This window comes from Pholis gunnellus (genome assembly GCF_910591455.1).
Source record: "Pholis gunnellus genome assembly, chromosome: 12".
In the NCBI taxonomy this organism is placed as follows: Eukaryota; Metazoa; Chordata; class Actinopteri; order Perciformes; family Pholidae; genus Pholis; species Pholis gunnellus.
The window spans coordinates 4621306-4640701 of record NC_136539.1 but is presented as its reverse complement, the minus strand read 5'-3'; the positions used below and the strand labels follow the sequence as shown (position 1 = coordinate 4640701).

Here is a 19396-nt window from a genome sequence, read left to right as displayed (position 1 = left end):
GGCTCCCCGGTATTTTAGCCCCTGCCATCAGTGTATGAATCGGTGTGAATGGGTGAATGACATGTAGTGTAAAAGAGGTTTGAGTGGACAGAAGACTAGGAAAGCTCTATACAAGTCCATTTACCATTTACTCCGGCCTCCTGCATACGTCTAATTTACGTCTAATAAGCTCTTTATACTTCCTGGTTCACAATTACTTGGATTCATATGAATTGATTTTGTGGGATATATACAAATTACAGTGCATTACCTTTCGTTATAGCAACGAACAGTGTATGACAGTGTACCCCTGCCCAGGGTGAGAGGCACCAAGGGGCTGCTGGGATACCAAGAAGCAAGAATACTTTTCTTTGTTTGTTAAAAAGATTTATTTTTAAATCACTTTATCTATCTATAATAACCAATGCATGGGGCTGACTGGATACATATAGAGAAAAGTTATGAGCCCTTGTTAAAATGTTTTGAACCAGCCAGAACCTTCTTGAAATGAAGTAACAGTTGACATTTATCAGAGCAGCCAGTCTCAACGAATTGATTAAAATGTATGAAAATATCCTCTGTGAAGAAACGCTGACAGTGCTGCTTTTAAAACCGTCAACCTTTAGGAGTTTCTCCGTGTGATACGGAGCACATTTTACAGCTTTTGTCCTGAGATGATGTTGCTGAAAGGCACTGATTAGCATTCTTCCCCATACATTGTGTTTTTTTCCATTTGATTATAAGACAGATTAAATGTATTGGACTATTGCATAAGAGCTTGAGGCAACAGAGCTGCAGGTAGTCAAGTACTGACTACATCCAGTTCTGTTTCCCCCAAATCCAATATAGCAGCTGATTGGCAGGCTGGTTGGTTTCGTGGTTCCTTTCTGGCTGGCTGGTTGAATCACTCAGCCTTGAAGCTGTAGCCATGCCACATTTTATCCTCAGAGAGAGAGACAGACTGTCGGGGAATCCTCCGCTGATGCACAGACACTCAGGCTGAGTGCTCTGGCTGCCTGTCAACAGGGTTTCAAAGGGATGGACAGTGAAATGGCCCCACTACAGTCACATTTTCAAAAACACTAAAGGGAAAGCAGGACTCTGTATCCAAATCCCTCAATCCTATTATATATTGAACCAGGCACTTTGAAGAAATCACAGCTTTAGTATAGCTTTTTGTCCCATAAAGCTGTTCAGGTCTTCCGGCCTACCACAATGCAGTTCCAACATTTGACTTTATGGACCACCCTTCATCACAGACATGTGGTAACAACTGTGTGAACCTGGCTAACCCTTCATTATGCCTTCAGTAATAGAGATGACTGCTTATGTAATGGTCTCGCATCCAGATTATGTCCTGCACTACCACCGCTATAACCTCACAGTGCCTATTTCATAATCTTACCGTCCATGACGACCTCTGACCTGCCTTTTCAGAGACACAGACAGCTGTAATCTGTCGGTGTTGATTTATGTAGAAATTTGGAGCACTAAACCTGACTATAAGCACATGTACGGTAGGTTTGGCAGTAACAGTAAGAATCCCATTTACAATGAAAAATATATATTACGTGATGATCCTGGGAAGGGTCTTTGGAGGTTTGCATCAAAAGATCCTACCAGTGCATTTGTTTTAGCGTCACAATTCCGAATCCGTTATAATTTACATTTTTGCTACCCCTTTTTTAAAATAATTGTAATAATAATGTGGGGTTCCGATTTTTTGATGATTTCTTTTCTTTTCTGCAAATCCAGGCCGCCTTTGGTTTCCATTTTATTCCTCATCATATGAAAATCCATAATCAAACGCTTGAAACATGCTCTCTAAGCCCTGGACCACCAGGGAGACCTGCGGTGGGTAATGGCAAAGGTGACAATGAACTGCAATAGTCAGTGAATGTTAGAGAGTTTGCACTGTATAAAGTTTCAATCATAAAAGTGTTAAAGTAGTGAGACACACACTGACAACTCACTGGTAGTGACCTGTCAATCACAAAGTAACCCCGCCCTCAAGCATCCCCTGCTTTATGGTCTGTTTGACTCTAAAGAGACCATCATTTACTAAATGAACATCATGCTGTATTGAAGCAATCTGCCGGGAGGAGAGCGGTCGCCCCCCCAGGAGACAGATGCCCTGTCAGCTGCCGCAGCTACTCGAATCTAGTGAGCTCAAACTCCAGCATCACGAGTCACGAGGTGCTGGAGGAGCCCTCGGTCTGGCCTGTGTAAGGGCAGCATCAGAAGGTTTGCTGATCCGCCGGAAAATCAGGCAGTCCCCCTGGGATCAGAACTCCGGTGCTGCCGTTCGCACTAGCTAGTTCAAACTGACTGCTAACTGGGGATACATGTCCCGGAGCTTTAGCACACTACTCTGGTGAAGCAGCCTTCTGGGTTAGGTTGGGAGGTTGTTTTCTTCTTTCTGCCTCTTTGGATTCAATCCAATAAAATAAAGCATTAAATTGAGCCGGGGATGTATTATTGACAAGAAACATACTTCTTCGTTCTCTGGACTGAGGCTGACCGGACGCTACAGTGACTCCGAACATTGCTGGTTGGCAGTAGATACACGTGCACAATACACATACATATTTGACATGAAGTCAAAACGGTTTGATTTAAATGAATTTAATGTTGTAAACTAAGATTCTGGCCAGATCTTACAGGTTGCACATTTAAACTGCTGGCCATTACGCTGTAAAATTTCAGTTTATTTTTGTTGTTGAATATTTACAGCTGCGGATTAAAAACACATTTAATGTTAGTTAGCATTACCGGCACCAGGCTGTTGTTTACAGGATTGACTGCCCACGTTCATGGTAATGAAGGAAGAGGTCACCTGGGATAACTGATGTGTTTTTAATAGTTCTAGAGGGCTATTGCACAGAAGAATAAGATACATATATCAAGCTTTGGTTACACAGACAATACTAGTTGAATTCATTCATTGTTGGTTTTGGTCTTTTTGTGATTCTTGATGGCAATTAGAAATGTATAGAATATCATCAGCCTTATCCTTTTAGTCTTGGTGAAAGTTTTTACAATCCTCGGTTGGTGACTTCAACCCCTTTGGCTGTAATAGGTTACCGAAAAAACCAGAGGGGCCTGAATTTAACAACAACAGTAATACAAATGAAACCAAGGGCGCTGCTGCTAAAAATAAAACACCATCACTAAGATGAGTAAGAAGACCAACACGCTTGAATGTTAAAAACTACAAATCAACACTCGCTCTCTTCTCACATGCTGCAATCTATTCACAAATGAACGCTCGCCAGAGTTCAGAGCCGAGATGAGGAAGATGTTGAAGTGCAAAGTAGCAAAAGAGAAAGAGAGACAGAGTCGCCGCCAAGTGAATCTACAAGGAGAGGACATGCATTTCCTCTTTTAAAAATAACTGGGACACTGTTCCTGAGGGTGTAAACAACACAAACAGAGCAGAGAAGAGAAACAGCTCCATACCTGGAAACACCGTTTGCATTTCTCTATCTGTGTCAATCTGCCTTATTTCTCTTTGTGTGTACTTGGACTTGCGGAGTGTGCAACTTCAGCAGATTTGTATGTGTGTGTGCGTGTGTGTGTATGTGTGTGCGTGAGACATGCATGCTAAATGCTTGTCAGCTTGTTGCACAGGGCAGACTGCTAGTTTTCCCTGAAATGACTCGCCATTCTAGAAAGAAATTCTGCCGGCCTTGACACCAATCTAGCACCAATTACGCTGACACACATACTCAGGCACACCCACACACACCCACACACACACACACACACTGATGTACTACTCGTACACCCCATTGATCTAGGTGGTGGTTGTGCTTTGTTTGTGTGTTTGTTTGCTCACCAACAGACTTGCCTACAATATTTATTTTTTATTTTGATGTCTTGAGTACGAACAACGCATGATTTCTTTTCTATTGTAGACCTGTCTTCCTGTAAACTGACCCCAATGAACCCATAATAATAATCATTGCTGCTCCAGTTTTGGCTGGTGCTTGTTTACGTTTTTTCGTTGCGGCTTCAAAATCCAGCAAAACCAACCCAGCAAGTAGTTAAGAAAGATTTAACAGCAAAAACACACATTTCACTGAGGCGACACTTGAATGGAAAATGTGGTGTTAAGTCAAAGAACCTATTTTTTTTGGCAGCAGCCTTGGGTTACTCTATAAATTTCATAAAATCAAGACATGTGTTAAGTCCATAGACTGCGTATAAGAAGTGGACGTGGTCACCATGACGTCACCCATTTGTTTGTGGACTACTGTTTTAATGCCTCAAGTTTGGCATTCAGGCCATCGCCAAGTGACAAGAGAGGGTGAATCTAAGTAAAACCGAACACTGAATAAGACATTTTTAGGTGATCCAAAAGAAACAATTAACTCTCTTGAACTGAAAACACACTTTGAAAAGGTTAAAGTTGTAAGACAGAAATACGGACAACTGCAAGAACAGACAACGCTGTGGGAACGACCCCTACCCAAAAGCATTCCCTGCTTTATTTGACTCTAAATGGACCATCATTTACTAAATGAACATCATGCTGTATTGAAGAAGACTTGAAACTAGAGATTGAGACCATAAACTCATGTTTACAATGTTTACTGTATGAATAAATCAAGAGAGAAGTAGAGTCATTTTCTCATAGACTTCTATACAACCAGAGAAGTCGCCCCCTGATGGCCATTAGCGAGAATGCAGGTTAAAGGCACTTCAGCATTGGCTTCACTTTTTCAGCATACACCAGGTTTGTCTTGCACTGAGAATAGCATCACCTCTGTGTAACATTTCTAGGCATAGACTAAGTGTGTGTGTGTGTGTGTGTGTGTGAGTGTGTGTGTGTGTGTGTGTGTGTGTGTGTGTGTGTGTGTGTGTGTGTGTGTGTGTGTGTGTGAAATGTTCCAGGGGAGCTGCACTGGGCCAGTGTTAAAGGGTCTAAGTCTTCAGGGAATCTTTATTGAACACTTAAGTGCTTCTGGTGGCCAAATACCTTCAAGGTGTTAGTGCTTTTTATCACCCCTACAGTAAAAAAAAAGGTTCTTTACTTGGGTTAAAATGGAAGTATTGCAACAACAGCATGTTAAGGTGACCATATGCAAATAGTCTGATAGGAGTACATTCAAATAAAGTCATATATCACACGGTAAATTTGCAGCAGGGCTCTGGAGTGCAGACTGCTGGCTAACTGTTTTATGGCTGCAGATCTGACGTGTTTTCATTATCAGTAGACAGAGATGCTTTACTTTATTAGTAAAGTAGACAGAGTGCAAGGGGATGACAATTCACCCCACCTGTATCCAGATAACATGATGCAAAATACAGTTCAAAACGTCACGTAATTGGACAGGCTGGTCTCATCCGGCAAAAAATAATGATTGTGTATGTTATCCAAGCGATCATGACGAGGAAGTATAAAGGCCGCAAAAGCCCACACACGGCGGGTTGGGAGTGGAGGTGGATGGGTCCAACAAACTGCGATCTTTCAGCCAGGAGACCGCCATTTCGTAAGTCGACGTGTATTTATTTGTCACATAACTTGGGTACTTCTGTCATGGCACTTCCGTAGTTATTTTAACCCAAACCACAATCTTCTCCTAACTAAGGGGTTTTGTTTTGTTGCCTAAACCCAACAAAGTTGTTTCCTGTGTAGACAGAAGTTTATTTTGAAAAGACCTGAAGCATCTAACGTGTTGCTGGCTTTCGCATGAAAAATTAGAAGTAACGTTTTGTAACCACATCACACGAACCGTGTTGTGAGGATACGTTTAATTGCAAAATTAAACAGTTGTAAAAAAAAAAAAGAACTATCCATAATCCATAACCATGTCATTCATGAAACATGATATTATTTGCGTCGCCTGTGAATTGCTGATGTCTTCATCAGTTGGAGCTAATAATTTGCTCCAGCTCATCCGGTACAATATCGGAGTCGGCGTTGCAAAGGGTAGCAGATCCGAGTGTCAGTGAAGACGAAGAGCAAAGTCAAGGATTGTTCCTTTGACATTTGGACTTTGAGGCTCCTTGATTGCACTTAGACTTCTCTCCTCTTCATGCTGTCATACTCAAATGTTCATAAAAACATACCCCGTCGAGTACTGCCTTTTCATTTTTCACTTTCAGACAAAACCAGCTGGTTGCGAGCATTCTCAGACCTTCAAGTTATTGTCATACTTTTCCTAAAAACAATATGTAGGAAAAATTTTCAATTTATTATCATCAGCACATATACCTCCAGTCATGTCATATATATTATAATCATTTAAGTAAAAACAAAAGACAAAAAAACCCCCTGTAAACTGAAACTGTACGCCATCTGTGTACACAATTCATCCAGCTGTTTACCCCGTGACTCTCCTCATCTGGCCGCTGTCTCCTCTTCCTCCTCTGGGCTTGATAATCAGACAGGTCTGCTGGAGCCCTCGTTGTCTGCACGCACCGCCGCCACCGCCGTGACTCTTATACATATGAGAGCGGCTCGGCATCGTGAATGCAGCTCAGCTTTCTGGAGGTTGACCTTTTTCCATGGATTAATAGGTTTTATACTGGCAGCATTAATAAACAATTTCTCAGTTTCTACAGTTGGGGTATAACGAGCAGTCACTCTGCATACTAATGTGCCCCCCCATCCCCATGCGAGCCTTCTGTCACCTACATTTAGACGGTCATGCTCGACAATCACGACACCCGTTATGTGATTTTCTTTTTTTGTTTGTTTCAGAGTGACTCTCTTTGCTCTCTTGTCTTTTAAAGCCTGTTCACTCTTTTTTATTTTAGACTCCTACTCTCTCCGTCTGTCTCTGCCTCTTTCTTTTTGGTTGTGTTATTTGTTTTATAAATCCTCCCAGGATCTGCCTCCCTTTCTCCTCAACCACTCTCCTCTGCCTTCACGTAATTGTTCATCTTTTCCTTTATTTCTGCCGCTGTCTTTTTAGCCTCGACGACCGGGGGCTGATTATGTGGTGGCTGAGCGTTTTTTTGGCCTGTGGCCAAGGTCAATTATGGCCTTCCCTCGCAGAGCAGGGAGCCGCTGAGGTGGAGCGCCGGGGCTGGGAGGGAAGCAGAGGGAGGGCGAGGTTTGGAGCGGGAAGAAAATCAACTGTTTGGTGCCGCAAAAAAATGATTCGTTTTTCCACTTGGTGTGGAAGAGTTTCTCCGTGTCCGAGTCTCACTCTCTCCTTTTCTTCTTCCAGGCCGCCCATATTTTTCACACGTTGGGTAGAATTAAAGGGCAAACAACTTTCTCTTTCATTTGTATGTTTTGATACATGGGGATGCTCGATCGACATATTAACGTCTAATTAGGACATTATGGACGTGTGATGAGATAATGTAAGAACGCGATAAAAAGAGTTTGGCTTGTCATTCAACACTCTTAAAAATGAGGGTACCGATACCTAAACTTTGAGTATCGGTCCACACAGAGCACTGATCGGATACCAGTGTTTGATTAGGAAGCTGACTGGAATCATTTTTATGTATTTAAGGCAACATCAGGCTCGACTTAAACATTGCTCTCCTAGCTTTGAAAAACTAAATGTAACAAACAAATACATAGACGTAAATATACTAAATTGTTATTTATTAAAATAATCTGTATCCGATACCAGATCGGCCCGTTGTCACGGTGCCTTATCCGATCCACCGATATATCCATACCGGTGGATCTCTGCTTAAAATGCAATCAACCATTTCTGAAGTCAGTTGCTCTGATCTTCACATCAAACTGATTAACGTGACAGACAAGTCGAGCGTTGCTCCACAAACAACCGGCCTCCGCTTGCTTTGCCTCCGTCAACAAACTTTGTGTGCGTCTGAGTGGAGGCGTTATATGATTAGCCACAATTACGGCCTTGGCACCAGCTCCTATGATTGGTTTGACTCTGGGCTGTTTTTGCAAGTGCCCGACGAGTAATCAGCGCCCGGCGCGTCCCTGGACCACCGCTACAAAACGCTGTGTCTATTCACAGCAGACCTGCGGCGCCGCTCACCTGACGGAGAAAAAAAGTCCAATTAATTACCTCATTGAGGCAACTCAGGGAGCCTTGAAGGAAAACAAAGCTATTACACGTTCTGCGCTGTGGGCTGGAAATTCTAAATCTAGAGTAGTATGTGTACGTATGTATGTATCTCATTCTGTCACCTGCCCAGACAGGAGCCTTCCCTCCATTTGGACATAATAAGCAGCCTTTTAATAAACTCGCTGCTGACACACAATAAATCTTAATGTGCACGATAAAAAGAATGCCGATGGGGTCGAGCCTGTGCGTCGTCCAGAGGGAGTGTTTTGGTTATATGATGGTTATATGACGGCCTCGCGCTCAGGGTTTCATCATGTACGGCTCAGTTTTTTTATTGCTTCAGTCTGCCGCACGTCTGCCTATCAATGGCTCTGCCCAGCTGTTGTTGTCGACTACGGAAGCAACATTAATAGTTTTCGTCCTAATCCCTCCATTTCCCGCCGGAATAGTCTGTTAAGTTAATTCTCTTGCGTAATGGCAGAACAATGTGGGAATTCCCACCACATATCTCACATTCATCGCCAATCTGACCTCTCAGTGCCTCCGCTGACAAACGGTTTCTCGCTGTTATTGCGATGCGAGGGACGTCTCAGACGATGCTGTTGTTTATGCATGGCGCGTTGTTGGCGCCTCGACACTCGGGAATGCCCACGAGTCCTCAATCAAGGGTAGAGAGAGGACACTTACAAATACAGCTGGGGTGCTCCTCGGGGTCGTCACGGTTCATCCCAACTGTCTCTCCGCTCCTTTCCTGCTCAGCTCTGCTTTCAGAGGATAAGCTCCGACAGGAGTGGTGCTCCAAGGGGCTAATTACAGCATAATCATGACGCCTGTGTTCAAAACTGAGCATTTAGCTCATACATGACATCCCGTGCAGATACAATACAGGAGCTCTATGAAGAGTGTGACAACAAGGAGAGGTGGTGATAGATAGATAGATAGATAGATGGTTCGTCCAATCAAGTATTTTTTGAAAGTGCCTGTCCTTTTTCCGAACAGTTGCCATTGACGGCCTCTCACATCACATGGTTCTGTGTAACAAACCATTTGACGTGTTAGGTTGCTACTTTTCATCTACTAGATGGATCGGCACAAATGTGGTATGCACGTTCATATCCTCCTCAGGATGAACTGCAATAAGATAAAATAATGAGATAACGCTCCATTGGTCCCGAGGGAAATTGTTGTGCTGCAGTTGCCGTACAACAAAAAGAGATCTCACTTTGATTTATGAGCAGATACCTGCGAAGCTAATGACATGCCCATCAGCCTTGCAAATCGTAAGCCTGTGAACATGGTAAACGTCACACCTGCTGAACATCAGCGTGTTAACATTGTTACTGTGAACATGTACAGTCGTCAGATTTAGGCACAAAGCAAAGCTGTGCTTGCGTGGCCTCACAGAGCCGCTAGCCTGGCTGTATCATGTCAATTTTAAGACATCTACACACAAGCTGTAGCCATATTTTTAGCATAATCTCCTTTCAGATTTACCCGCATCATTCAAACACGGCTGAATCAAAAAGTTTTTTTTCTTTCCATCGTCTTCGTCAGAGACCCTGTTTGATAAGATTGCGAATGTTTATGGTTCCCTCGATGAGCCTCCAGACTCTGACACTGACAACCCCGGCAGCACGGGGCATATCAGGGGATTCATTTTATTTTTCTACATTTACTGTCAGTACTGTCAGCCAGCTCAGTGTGAACTGCTCACAACAGATGCGGTGAAACTCTCCATTGTGAACGAGGGCGCTTTGATTATATACCGCCCCGATGAATGTCTTTATTTTTAGCCGGGCAGGGCGGGACAGTGTGGCTACACTGTTTATTACCCTTCTGGTATGGAGAAGAATGGTCGACAGTGCAGAGAGACGTGGCCTCTCGGCGTTCATTTATCATTGCCATATTGAGGTGTAAAAGGATGGAGGAGTCCACTTGATTAGTTCTATCATTATTCCTACAAAGTCCAGAAGAACGGATGATCCCATTTGGGTTTAACCAATTAAAAAAAAAAGTGCAAGGAACAGGGGAGTGTTGCTGATGTTTCCAGCGTCTGCAGGTGCGAGGGTCAGTGCACAACAATATATACTTTCGGCCGGGAACATGAGCTAATTGACTAAACGAGTGCTCTTACATCTGATGTCAAGGTTGAGGGCCAAGGTGAGGATGAGAGTTGCATTTCATCCCGAGCAGGTCATTAGGCTTGGCTCGAGACACGATTATAGCGAGATGGACTCTGCAGCGCTAATCCGTTTCACAACAGATGGAAGTCCATTTCACCTGGCGAGGCAGTTTCTGCAATATTATTACTTGTGAGCATGAAATAAAGGTGACCCCCCAGAACAGTTTGAATATGAATTATGAATCCGGCATCTGTTTCATTCTTACGTAATGTGAACTGTGAATTATTAATCGGAGTCCAACTGGAATGTGTTACATTCAAAGGAAATCTTCTATGTATTGTTTTCTTTCTTTATTGGTTTTCAAAGGGCCTGTTCTTACAATAAAACCCGGTGCTTGTGTCTGTCCCTGCAGGAACTCTTTACAGCGGAGTGCAAGTTCAAAGAGTCGGTGTTTGAGAACTACTATGTGATCTACTCGTCCATGTTGTACAGACAACAGGAGTCGGGGAGAGCTTGGTTCCTAGGGCTCAATAAAGACGGCCAAGCAATGAAGGGGAACCGGGTGAAAAAAACCAAACCAGCTGCTCACTTCCTGCCCAAGCCATTAGAAGGTACGTACTGTAATAGACTTTATGACTGCACAGAGGTTAAAGGGAGGTGAACCATCCATTTATAATCTGGTAGGCACAGATAACCTCTAGAGCTCATTTTATTTAAAATATATATATTTCTTTTTTCTATTATTAGTATTTTTTTGTATTAAATATATATAGTTTTTCACTATTGGTGTGGTAGTATTTAATATCTTTTTCTTTTTGTCAACTATTTTAATGAAAAGACTAACTTTCATTCCAATGAACTTCCCTCTCTACTTTATCAATACATACACCATCTTACTGCACAGTAGAGTGCCACATCTGTAATCATCCGCAAGTGAAAATAGTCCCCGACAAATGCACTACTTCCTTCTGTTTGAGCATAATTTCCTAAAAACTACAGTGCCCAGCTGTATCAGGAAATTACGGAGCCTTTTTAAAAAAACGACGTTATACTTTAAATCTGTTTTTACGTGTTCATTAGGAACCAAAGAACTTGGGGCTGAGTCGGAACAAATTGAGAGATGAGCGAACACATTAGTGGGTTTAATCTTTTCATGGGATTTGTTGACATTAAGAAAAATACTGAATATCACCAGCTTTATCCTTTACAGGGCCAGATCCAAGATCCAACTTCCAGGACCCACCCATCATATTAAAATAGCAACAGAACTATCAGAGATGGATTTGTCATATTGTAGGTCAAACAAATCTAAAGCTATCTGCAGTTTCCACTTGCTTTTAGGGGCTTTATTTCAATAGTTCTTTCATAATAGTATGAAGTATTTACTTACAGTGTAAGTAAAGCAGGATAAAAACAGAGCTTAACAGCTTTTAATATTTATTTACTTGAAGACTAAAGGGGCAACATTTCCTCCATATTTTCTCTTCACTATTTGGTGCTTGAAGGAGTTTATCAGCTGTCAACATTGCAAGAGACCTCGTTACTGTAATCAGTGCTGCTTTTGCAGAAGGAAACATAACGCGTAGGTGGAGACACAAATAAATCCTGATGTATTTGGGTGAAAAACTGTTAAAAAAACACAACTACCCCTGTAACATTAGGAGACAGATGCGCCATACTACAAGGCCTGTCCCTGTAGTGATGGTACAACTATGTGATTCATTGACATATTCTTGTAATTATGTGCTGATCTTGCTGTACAGTACAGTGCAGGAGGCAGGACAGCTTTGTGAGTGCAGCATGAAGTGCTGATCGTCCAGCTGATGCCGCAATCACTCACTGTCACTGTCACCCGACCGGCCTGATTGCTTCCCGACCGATTTAAAACGTGGAAACAAGTTGAAGTGTCCCGTCAAGACCGCAGTAGGCTAGCAGCTGTAAAGTGTTGGATAATGAGGCACTTTTTGATGTTTTGTTGAAAAGCATTTGCTTAGATTAAGAATCAGCCCTCATGGAGACAGAAGCGGGTCAGGACGCCTATGGGCAAAAACGTCATCGTCTTCTTTGAAGGTTTTAAGGAATTTCTGCCTGTGTAGGATCCTTTGCAAAAGTACGCAACAACAGACATTGTGGGGAAAGAAATAGTTTTGGAAAGTTAAACTCTAAAAGTGCAGTGCAGTTCTCACTAACAGCTCTGCTCTTTGTCTCTCTGCTTCCTCTCCTCTTCGTCTGCCCCTTCAGTTGCCATGTACAGAGAGCCATCGTTGCACGACGTTGGAGAGACGGTGCCCAAGGCGGCGGCGCCTCCCAGTAAAAGCACAAGTGAGCCGGCGGTGATGAACGGAGGTAAACCTGTAAGCAAGCCCGACAAGCCTGCCACATAGCCCCGCACCAGTACCCAGCACGTGCGTGTGTGTGTGCGTGCACGCGGAGGTGGGAAAGGCGCGGGGGGGGGGGAGTGACGGAGACTAGACTCCAGACCCTCTTTTCTTCTGGGGACCAGATCCAGGCGAAAACCACCCCTTCCCTTTTTCTTGCTCCTCTTTCTCCAGCCTCGCCCTCCCTTTTTCTCCAGCCGGTCCTCGACATGGACGCATGGACAACGAGGCGGCTGAGTTTCTCCGGCACACAGGAGGGAAAAAAAAGAGGACCTCTGATCATGGAATGCCTTTAGATTCCCCTTAAAAACTGTGAGAACCCTGTGTTTCACGGCCACGCTCGTGGCACTTTGCTTGCCAGGCGGTTCGTACAAACCCCCCCCCCCTCCCCCCTCCCTCCCTCCCTCTCTCTCTCTCTCTCTCTGCAATGGCCCCCTGCTGCAGCAGCAGAGTCTGTGTACCTTCAGATCTATTTTCTATACCACAGTTCACCAGCTATGTTCTGGGATAGAGACTGTATAGATAGAGCAAATATTTGGACTGTTGTCCTCTATTTTTTACCAGTACGTTCTTCTCCCTCTCTTTCTATCTCTAGCCACACTCTCTTTTTTTTTTTTCTCTCTCTCTTTGTCAAGTAACCTAGAAAAGATAAAAACGTTTTTCAGGGGAGTTGTTTGATTTTGTAAGAAACACATTCAAACAGATGTGGCAACACATACACAAACAAAAAAATTCAAATGTTTGTGTTGCCCGCAGCAGGCACACACACACACTTACAGACAGACACACACAGTTTGTGGAGGGGGAAAAATCGATGTGTTGCTTGTTTTTTCTTTTCTTTTTACAGCTGATGGAAACACACTGGAGGCTGGCAGAGAGCTCCTGCAATCATAGTTGATGAAGTGCTAATTACCGCCACTGCAATCAATGCGAGGAGCTCCCTACACACACGCACACAAACACACACACGCGCGTTTCTAAACAGACGTCTGCGTGTAGGCGGTAGAGCGCTGTAAGGAATGGTGTATACATATCACTATCTAAGTCCCACCAGCGGTTTCCGTTCCGCCTTCTCTGGTAAATAGAAAAAAACCTGAAGTCTATTTTTCTTTAATCTCATTTCAGAGTGTGGGCTCTAGGAATATCTCTAGGCCTTGTGGGCCTCTGTCCCTCACTCACTGACTTCTTTGGACTACGAGGCAAAGGCTCGTGGCTTTGACCCAGATGGTGGACGACTGCAGCACTGGCAGCCATTTTATGGCAGCGTCTATTCAAAAAAAGCCAGAAAAACAACATGGCTGAAAACCAGTAGGCGACATTTATACTGGCTGCATCCCTATTTGGTTCGGCAAACCTAAAGCATGGGCAAAGGTTAATGTTGTGTTCTCTCTTCTTGCAGCAGTTATACAAGAGATGGCTTATATTGTAACATTTTCACTGTATAAAACTTAGGGAAAATGAATATTATAAATCATAACTTTTTCAATGACTAGATATTGTTATTATTAATATTATTACTACGAGAGGATTTGTCTCCTAGCTCAGCATGCAGAGTCCAGTACCGATCATCTTGGCCTATCACGTGCCTGTTTGGACCTCGTATTCCCGGCATGCAAAAACAGGTTCCCAGTCCCCGTCACTGGGCTCCGAAGGTGCCTAGCCCACCGGATACATCCGTGTAGAGGACACGTAGCATTATCCATCGACGAGCCACTCTCAGAAGTGTTCAACTCTGAAAATGACCAAAGTCTTTTCCCAGGAAATGAAACCGATTCTTTGCAAAAGAAAACAAATCTGATTCAATCCATCGAAGCTTTCACTGTGATTGCGTTTGTTCCGTGCGACAGAATCAACTCCACTCAGACCACCCCCCCCCAAAAAAGGTCTTTGCCTGATGTCATTTTAGAGATGTACGTATATCTTGAAATAATCACGTGCATGTATTTTCTACAAAGAGCAAGGTGTACGGGTACCGCTCTTTGATCGGCGTGAGCCACGGGAGCGCTGAAGTCGGGTGCCGGGAGTTGCACGTTGCAGGCTGCAGCACACTCACAGCAGATCCGGAGGTAAACCCGCTGCACTCTCCGTTTGGGCATCTTCATCACGACTGTTAGCGGTTTATCAGAGCTCTGTCTGAATCGATCAATTCACAATGTTCGTCTTGCTCTGAAGGAATTTTTTTTTTTTCCCGAATAGTTTTGTTAGATAAGATTTAGAATACGGAGTAGATTGTTGCTGCTGTGTGCGTGATGCTGAAACTGCAATTTATAATTAAGAAGCTGATTTGGTGAATATGATTTTATTGGGTTTACACATGATCGTTTCTTATTACAGCACATCGAAGCGCATTAGTTGGAATACTTATCTGTACAAAGCTCTTAAATGGCATACGATGCGCACACACACACACACACACACACACACACACAGGAGCTGGAAACCACTGTAGTTGTATTTGGGGCTGATGTTCTGTCCTCATTACAGCCAATCATCCTCCACTCTTATAAACTCTACATGCTGGGCTGGCTGCTGCTCCAGCCCTGCGGTCCAGATAACTGGCTTCTCCGAGGCTGACTTTATTTTTGTAAATGCCCGGTGTGTAAATGTACATCTCTGTTTGGATCTCTGTAGCCACTATTTCATTTTTACATTTAGTTGTTTTTTTCTCTTTTCTCTTGTATACGGGTCGTGCTTGATGTCGTCTCCTGATAACAATCATGTTTGCTTTGCCCCGCCCCACCCTCTTTTCAGATGTGTCACGAGAATCTTCTAGCAAACGTCTCCGTTTCCAACCTCTTGTTTTATACATTGTCCCATGTGTTGCATGGGGAGAGGATGGCATCAATGAACTGCATGTAGTAGGCTATGTCGATCGAGAACTGTTGGTATGTACCGCTAATTTTACATACATATATGCAACGAGTTTGTCTACACTATACAGTTTGTGTTCGTTGTAGACGCACATACAACATATTGAATAGAATATTTATACAAAAAGGTGTACTGTAATGTCAGTAACATACTTAATGCAATATAGCGTGCAGTATATTATTGCACCTGTCACTTTCGATGGGACAAAGAAAACGGAGGGGTTTGGCTAGTTTAAGCATGAAAAAAAAGTTAAAAAAAAGGCCAAAGTAGAATTTACATTAAATTTTCTTTGTGACTTCTCATCGGCTCTCTTTTCAAGCGGTGACTGAGCTCTTGTGTCAATGCAGCTCTCATCCCCTGATGCCACCTTTTTGAAGTGACATGGACATCCAGCATGCCACAACGGAACTATGTATGCCCTCTCTTTGTTTCCTCCACGTAGAAGTTTAACCTCGTCACTTTGTGTGTGTTGAAATGTTGGAAATGTCCGTCACGTACCTTTCGGTACAGTGTGGCTTTCATTGGCTTCCGGTGGAAAAGAATAGGCACTGTTAAAATGATTTATTTTCAACAACAACAACAAAAAAGAAATATATATATATATATATACCATTGCAAGTATGCCCATTGGAGTTATGTCATGTTATAACAGATTTGTAACCATGTATGATTAAGGTCTTCGCATTGTTTTCCATGCAAAATGTTGTGTCATGCGGCACATTTAATGTTTTATTATTAAAAAAAAGAAATAAAAACCTCAAACAGTAACCTCCGCCTCAACTTTGAATGAACTTTCCGTCCAATTGTGGAGCAACACGCCGTGGCTCCGTACCAGTTCAAAACAGATCTACATTATCAAAAAAAACCTCACTTTAATTATTCTTCCCTTTCCAACATTTGGATTCATCATGTATCTGCATCATATCATGTGTAGCCAACTGGAATATGTAAGCGTTCCTACAAAAACAAAAAAAATCATACATAGAGCTGTTTTAGAAACAAATGTTTACATGGTAATATGTTTCTTTCACACCTACAATAAGGATCACTTGTAACCAGTACAATAAAAGAATGAATGCTGTTAGCGATATGCAGAATTACATCCAGGTTTAGTTTCGTCTTCTCCCTCCTCCCGCGGTTTTTCCTGGCTGCTGTGTTTTCTAACCAGCCTGGTCGTGACGATCAGCGGCGCTCCTGGTCGCTCCGGGCAGCCAGGCCTCTCTTGTCTCTTAACGCCAGCGTCCTCTCCCCCCTTCAGTACTCTTCTCCCACCCAGATTTCGCAGGCGTTCCCCGTCCAGCCATCCCAGCACTCACAGTTGCCGCAATTGCACAACCCATTCCCTGTGAGGGCAATGTGAGAAGAGAAGCTGTGAAATAAGAGCTGCGCCATCATGCCTGACCTTTAACAAGGTTCCTCTTTTCACACCCCGCTTCCACTGGGTGCATTTCTCTGTCGGTGGGGGGACGGGGGGGGACGGGGGGCTGACTTCGCTGCTCAGGAAGTTTTTTTGGTTTCACACTGCTTGTGCCCACACAGCAGAGGAGAGAAAACGCTGGTTTAATTAAGAGGGAAAGAAGCCAGACATTTACACAGAAAAGTCAGACAGAAAGAAATGCTTGTCACAACCATGTATGCAGACATAGTCACCCATTGGTTTGTGGACTACAGTTTTGAAGCCTAGAGTTCGACTTTTTGGCCGTCGGCATCATCTCCCAGACCGGACAACTTCGCTGTAGCAACCTGTCAATCACTGTGTAGCCCCGCCCTAAAGCATCTCCTGCTTTATGGTCTGTTTGACTCTAAATGGACCATCATTTACTAAATGAACATCATGCTGTATTGAAGAAGACTTGAAACTAGAGATTGAGACCATGAACTCATGTTTACAATGTTTACTGAGGTAATAAATCAAGAGAGAAGTAGAGTCATTTTCTCATAGACTTCTATACAATTAGACTTATTTTTGCAACCAGAGGAGTCGCCCCCTGCTGGCCATTAGAAAGAATGCACATTTAAGGCACTTCAGCATTGGCTTCACTTTTCAGAACCGGTTTCCTGCATGGAAACAACTTTTTTTTAATGTTTTTGTTCAGTAGCAAAGGAAGAAATTTTGAATATCGAAGTAATAGAAGTTGGGGTTGGAACGAGGACTGTGCTACATCTGACTTCAACATAAGAGACTGGAGTTAAAGTCCAATCTCCTGCAATCGTTCCATAAGTATCTTAAAAGGCCTCAACTGTCCAACCAATAAGGGAGTCAGTTCAGCAACTTCATCATATTGGTTGTTTTGGGAATCACTGACAAGCCAACACTGTCATGTATATGTGAGGGTTTACTCTGAATATTTTATAACCTCGTAGCCCCCGTCTCTCCACAAGCTCCCTGAGCTGTCAGACAGGAGATGCCGAGTTTAGGAGGACTCCTGAAAAATACTTATCTACTGCAAAATATCCCTGGGGGAGAGGAGGGCAGAGTCTGAGGAGGGAAAAGGGGTGATGGACTTAAACAAATGATGAAAGAAAGGTGGAAGAAACAGAAGGAAGCAGAGATGGGTAAGTATGTGAGAGGAAAAACAATAAAAGTCAGCTAAACGGCTTGTTGATCTTCTGAATCCAGGGAGCAGATTAGACAGACCGCCCTGTCATTAAAGGATCAGGCTGGCCTTTCTCTATTTATTCTTCTTATTGTCAGTAAATCCCATGAAAAGATTAAAACCCAAAATGCCTTTAGTCTGTCTCTCAGAACTTTTCAACTTCCTTAATGCACCACAAACCCATTCACAAACAAGAGCAAATGGTGCGTTTCTCTTTAATCTGCGGATTAATAGACATTTGGTGCATTCATTTGAATCCAGTTTTGAAATCTAATTTAATGAAATTAGTACCGTACTTAAATATCATTTTAAGGTACTTGTCCTTTATTTGAGTATTTCAGTTGTATACTAATTTATACTTCCACTATATTTCAGAGGGGAATATTTTACTTTCAACTTATTTTTTTAGCATTCATATTCCTGGTACATTTTGGTGTGAATACTTATTTGCTCTTTTATATTTTTCTGTTTACATAATATTATTGTGACAATATATATGGGACTACAAATAAATTGTACAGTGTGTATGTGTGTGTGTGTGTGTACATGGTAATTACAAAATATTTCACCCATTGCAGCGGTAGGGCTCGTGTTTTTGTTATAGTTTTTGACATCAAGCTTTGTGGCACAGAGGAATGAGACAAAGCAGGCTTAAGGTACTTGTTGGTCTGTAATTCAATGTCAGTTTTGATGTTTTAATGGGAAAATGAATAATATCAACAGCTCAATTGAACCACCCGTGTTCCCTCTGGAGTGGGAGGCTCTCTGATCCCGGATCAAGCTCTTCAAGGTTTAGTTTAAATCAAACCAACAGACACTTGTGTTACTGCATTGCTGATACTAAAACCTTTTCAGGTAATTGTAATAGATCTGATGGAAAATCACGTCGATGAATATGTCCGTGATGAAGAGGATTCTGAGTGTTGCATATTAAAAATAATGTATTTGTTTTTACCTGTGTTGCAGACAGACAAAAAGAAAAGCTCTTTGTTTCCCTCTTGTGAAAGAAAGTAACTGAAATGATCACATTCAGCGCGACACATTGACCAGCAAGCATTCCTGAAACGCTACATTGTCCACATCACTCATGGGTTGTACAGCTCTGAAGGGTCAGTGAAATCTCCAGGTGCAGACTAATTCCTGGGCAAACTTGGCGAACAAATTTTTGGGTCATTAACTTGTAAAAAAAAAAGGCTCCACTGCTTTTACCTGCATATTCAAGACTTGCCTTTTCATGTAAAACACCATTACCTTATAATAGCTCTCTTGCATTATGCTAATGTCCACTACATATATATACTCCAGTAAGTTATGTAATCAGGAACATTTAACAGACATTGCCACACATTGCTCATTGCCTCTCAGTTTTCCACATTTTCTAAGCAGCCCTTGTCTCCATTTGGAACCACTGATGCTCATCTGAATGACATTAAGGCTGA

The 19396-nt window shown here is 42.7% G+C and overlaps 2 protein-coding genes across 3 annotated transcripts in view; one reads left to right on the top strand and one right to left on the bottom strand.

The window, feature by feature from the left end:
* fgf14 (fibroblast growth factor 14) overlaps nt 1-12495 on the top strand; it is a gene marked incomplete at both ends in the record, with an annotated part of 105280 nt that extends 92785 nt beyond the window's left edge. For both annotated transcript variants that reach the window (XM_079170011.1, XM_079170012.1), the window contains 2 exons: nt 10524-10722; nt 12353-12495. In XM_079170011.1, the coding sequence (XP_079026137.1) occupies nt 10524-10722; nt 12353-12495 (342 nt within the window). The remainder of the gene's footprint in view (nt 1-10523; nt 10723-12352) is intronic.
* Nucleotides 12496-15906: 3411 nt separating this feature from the next.
* Nucleotides 15907-19396, bottom strand: part of itgbl1 (integrin, beta-like 1) — a 47691-nt gene continuing 44201 nt past the window's right edge. The window contains exon 11 of the mRNA XM_079170010.1: nt 15907-16703. Within this exon, the coding sequence (XP_079026136.1) occupies nt 16615-16703 (89 nt within the window). The 3' untranslated portion in view covers nt 15907-16614. The remainder of the gene's footprint in view (nt 16704-19396) is intronic.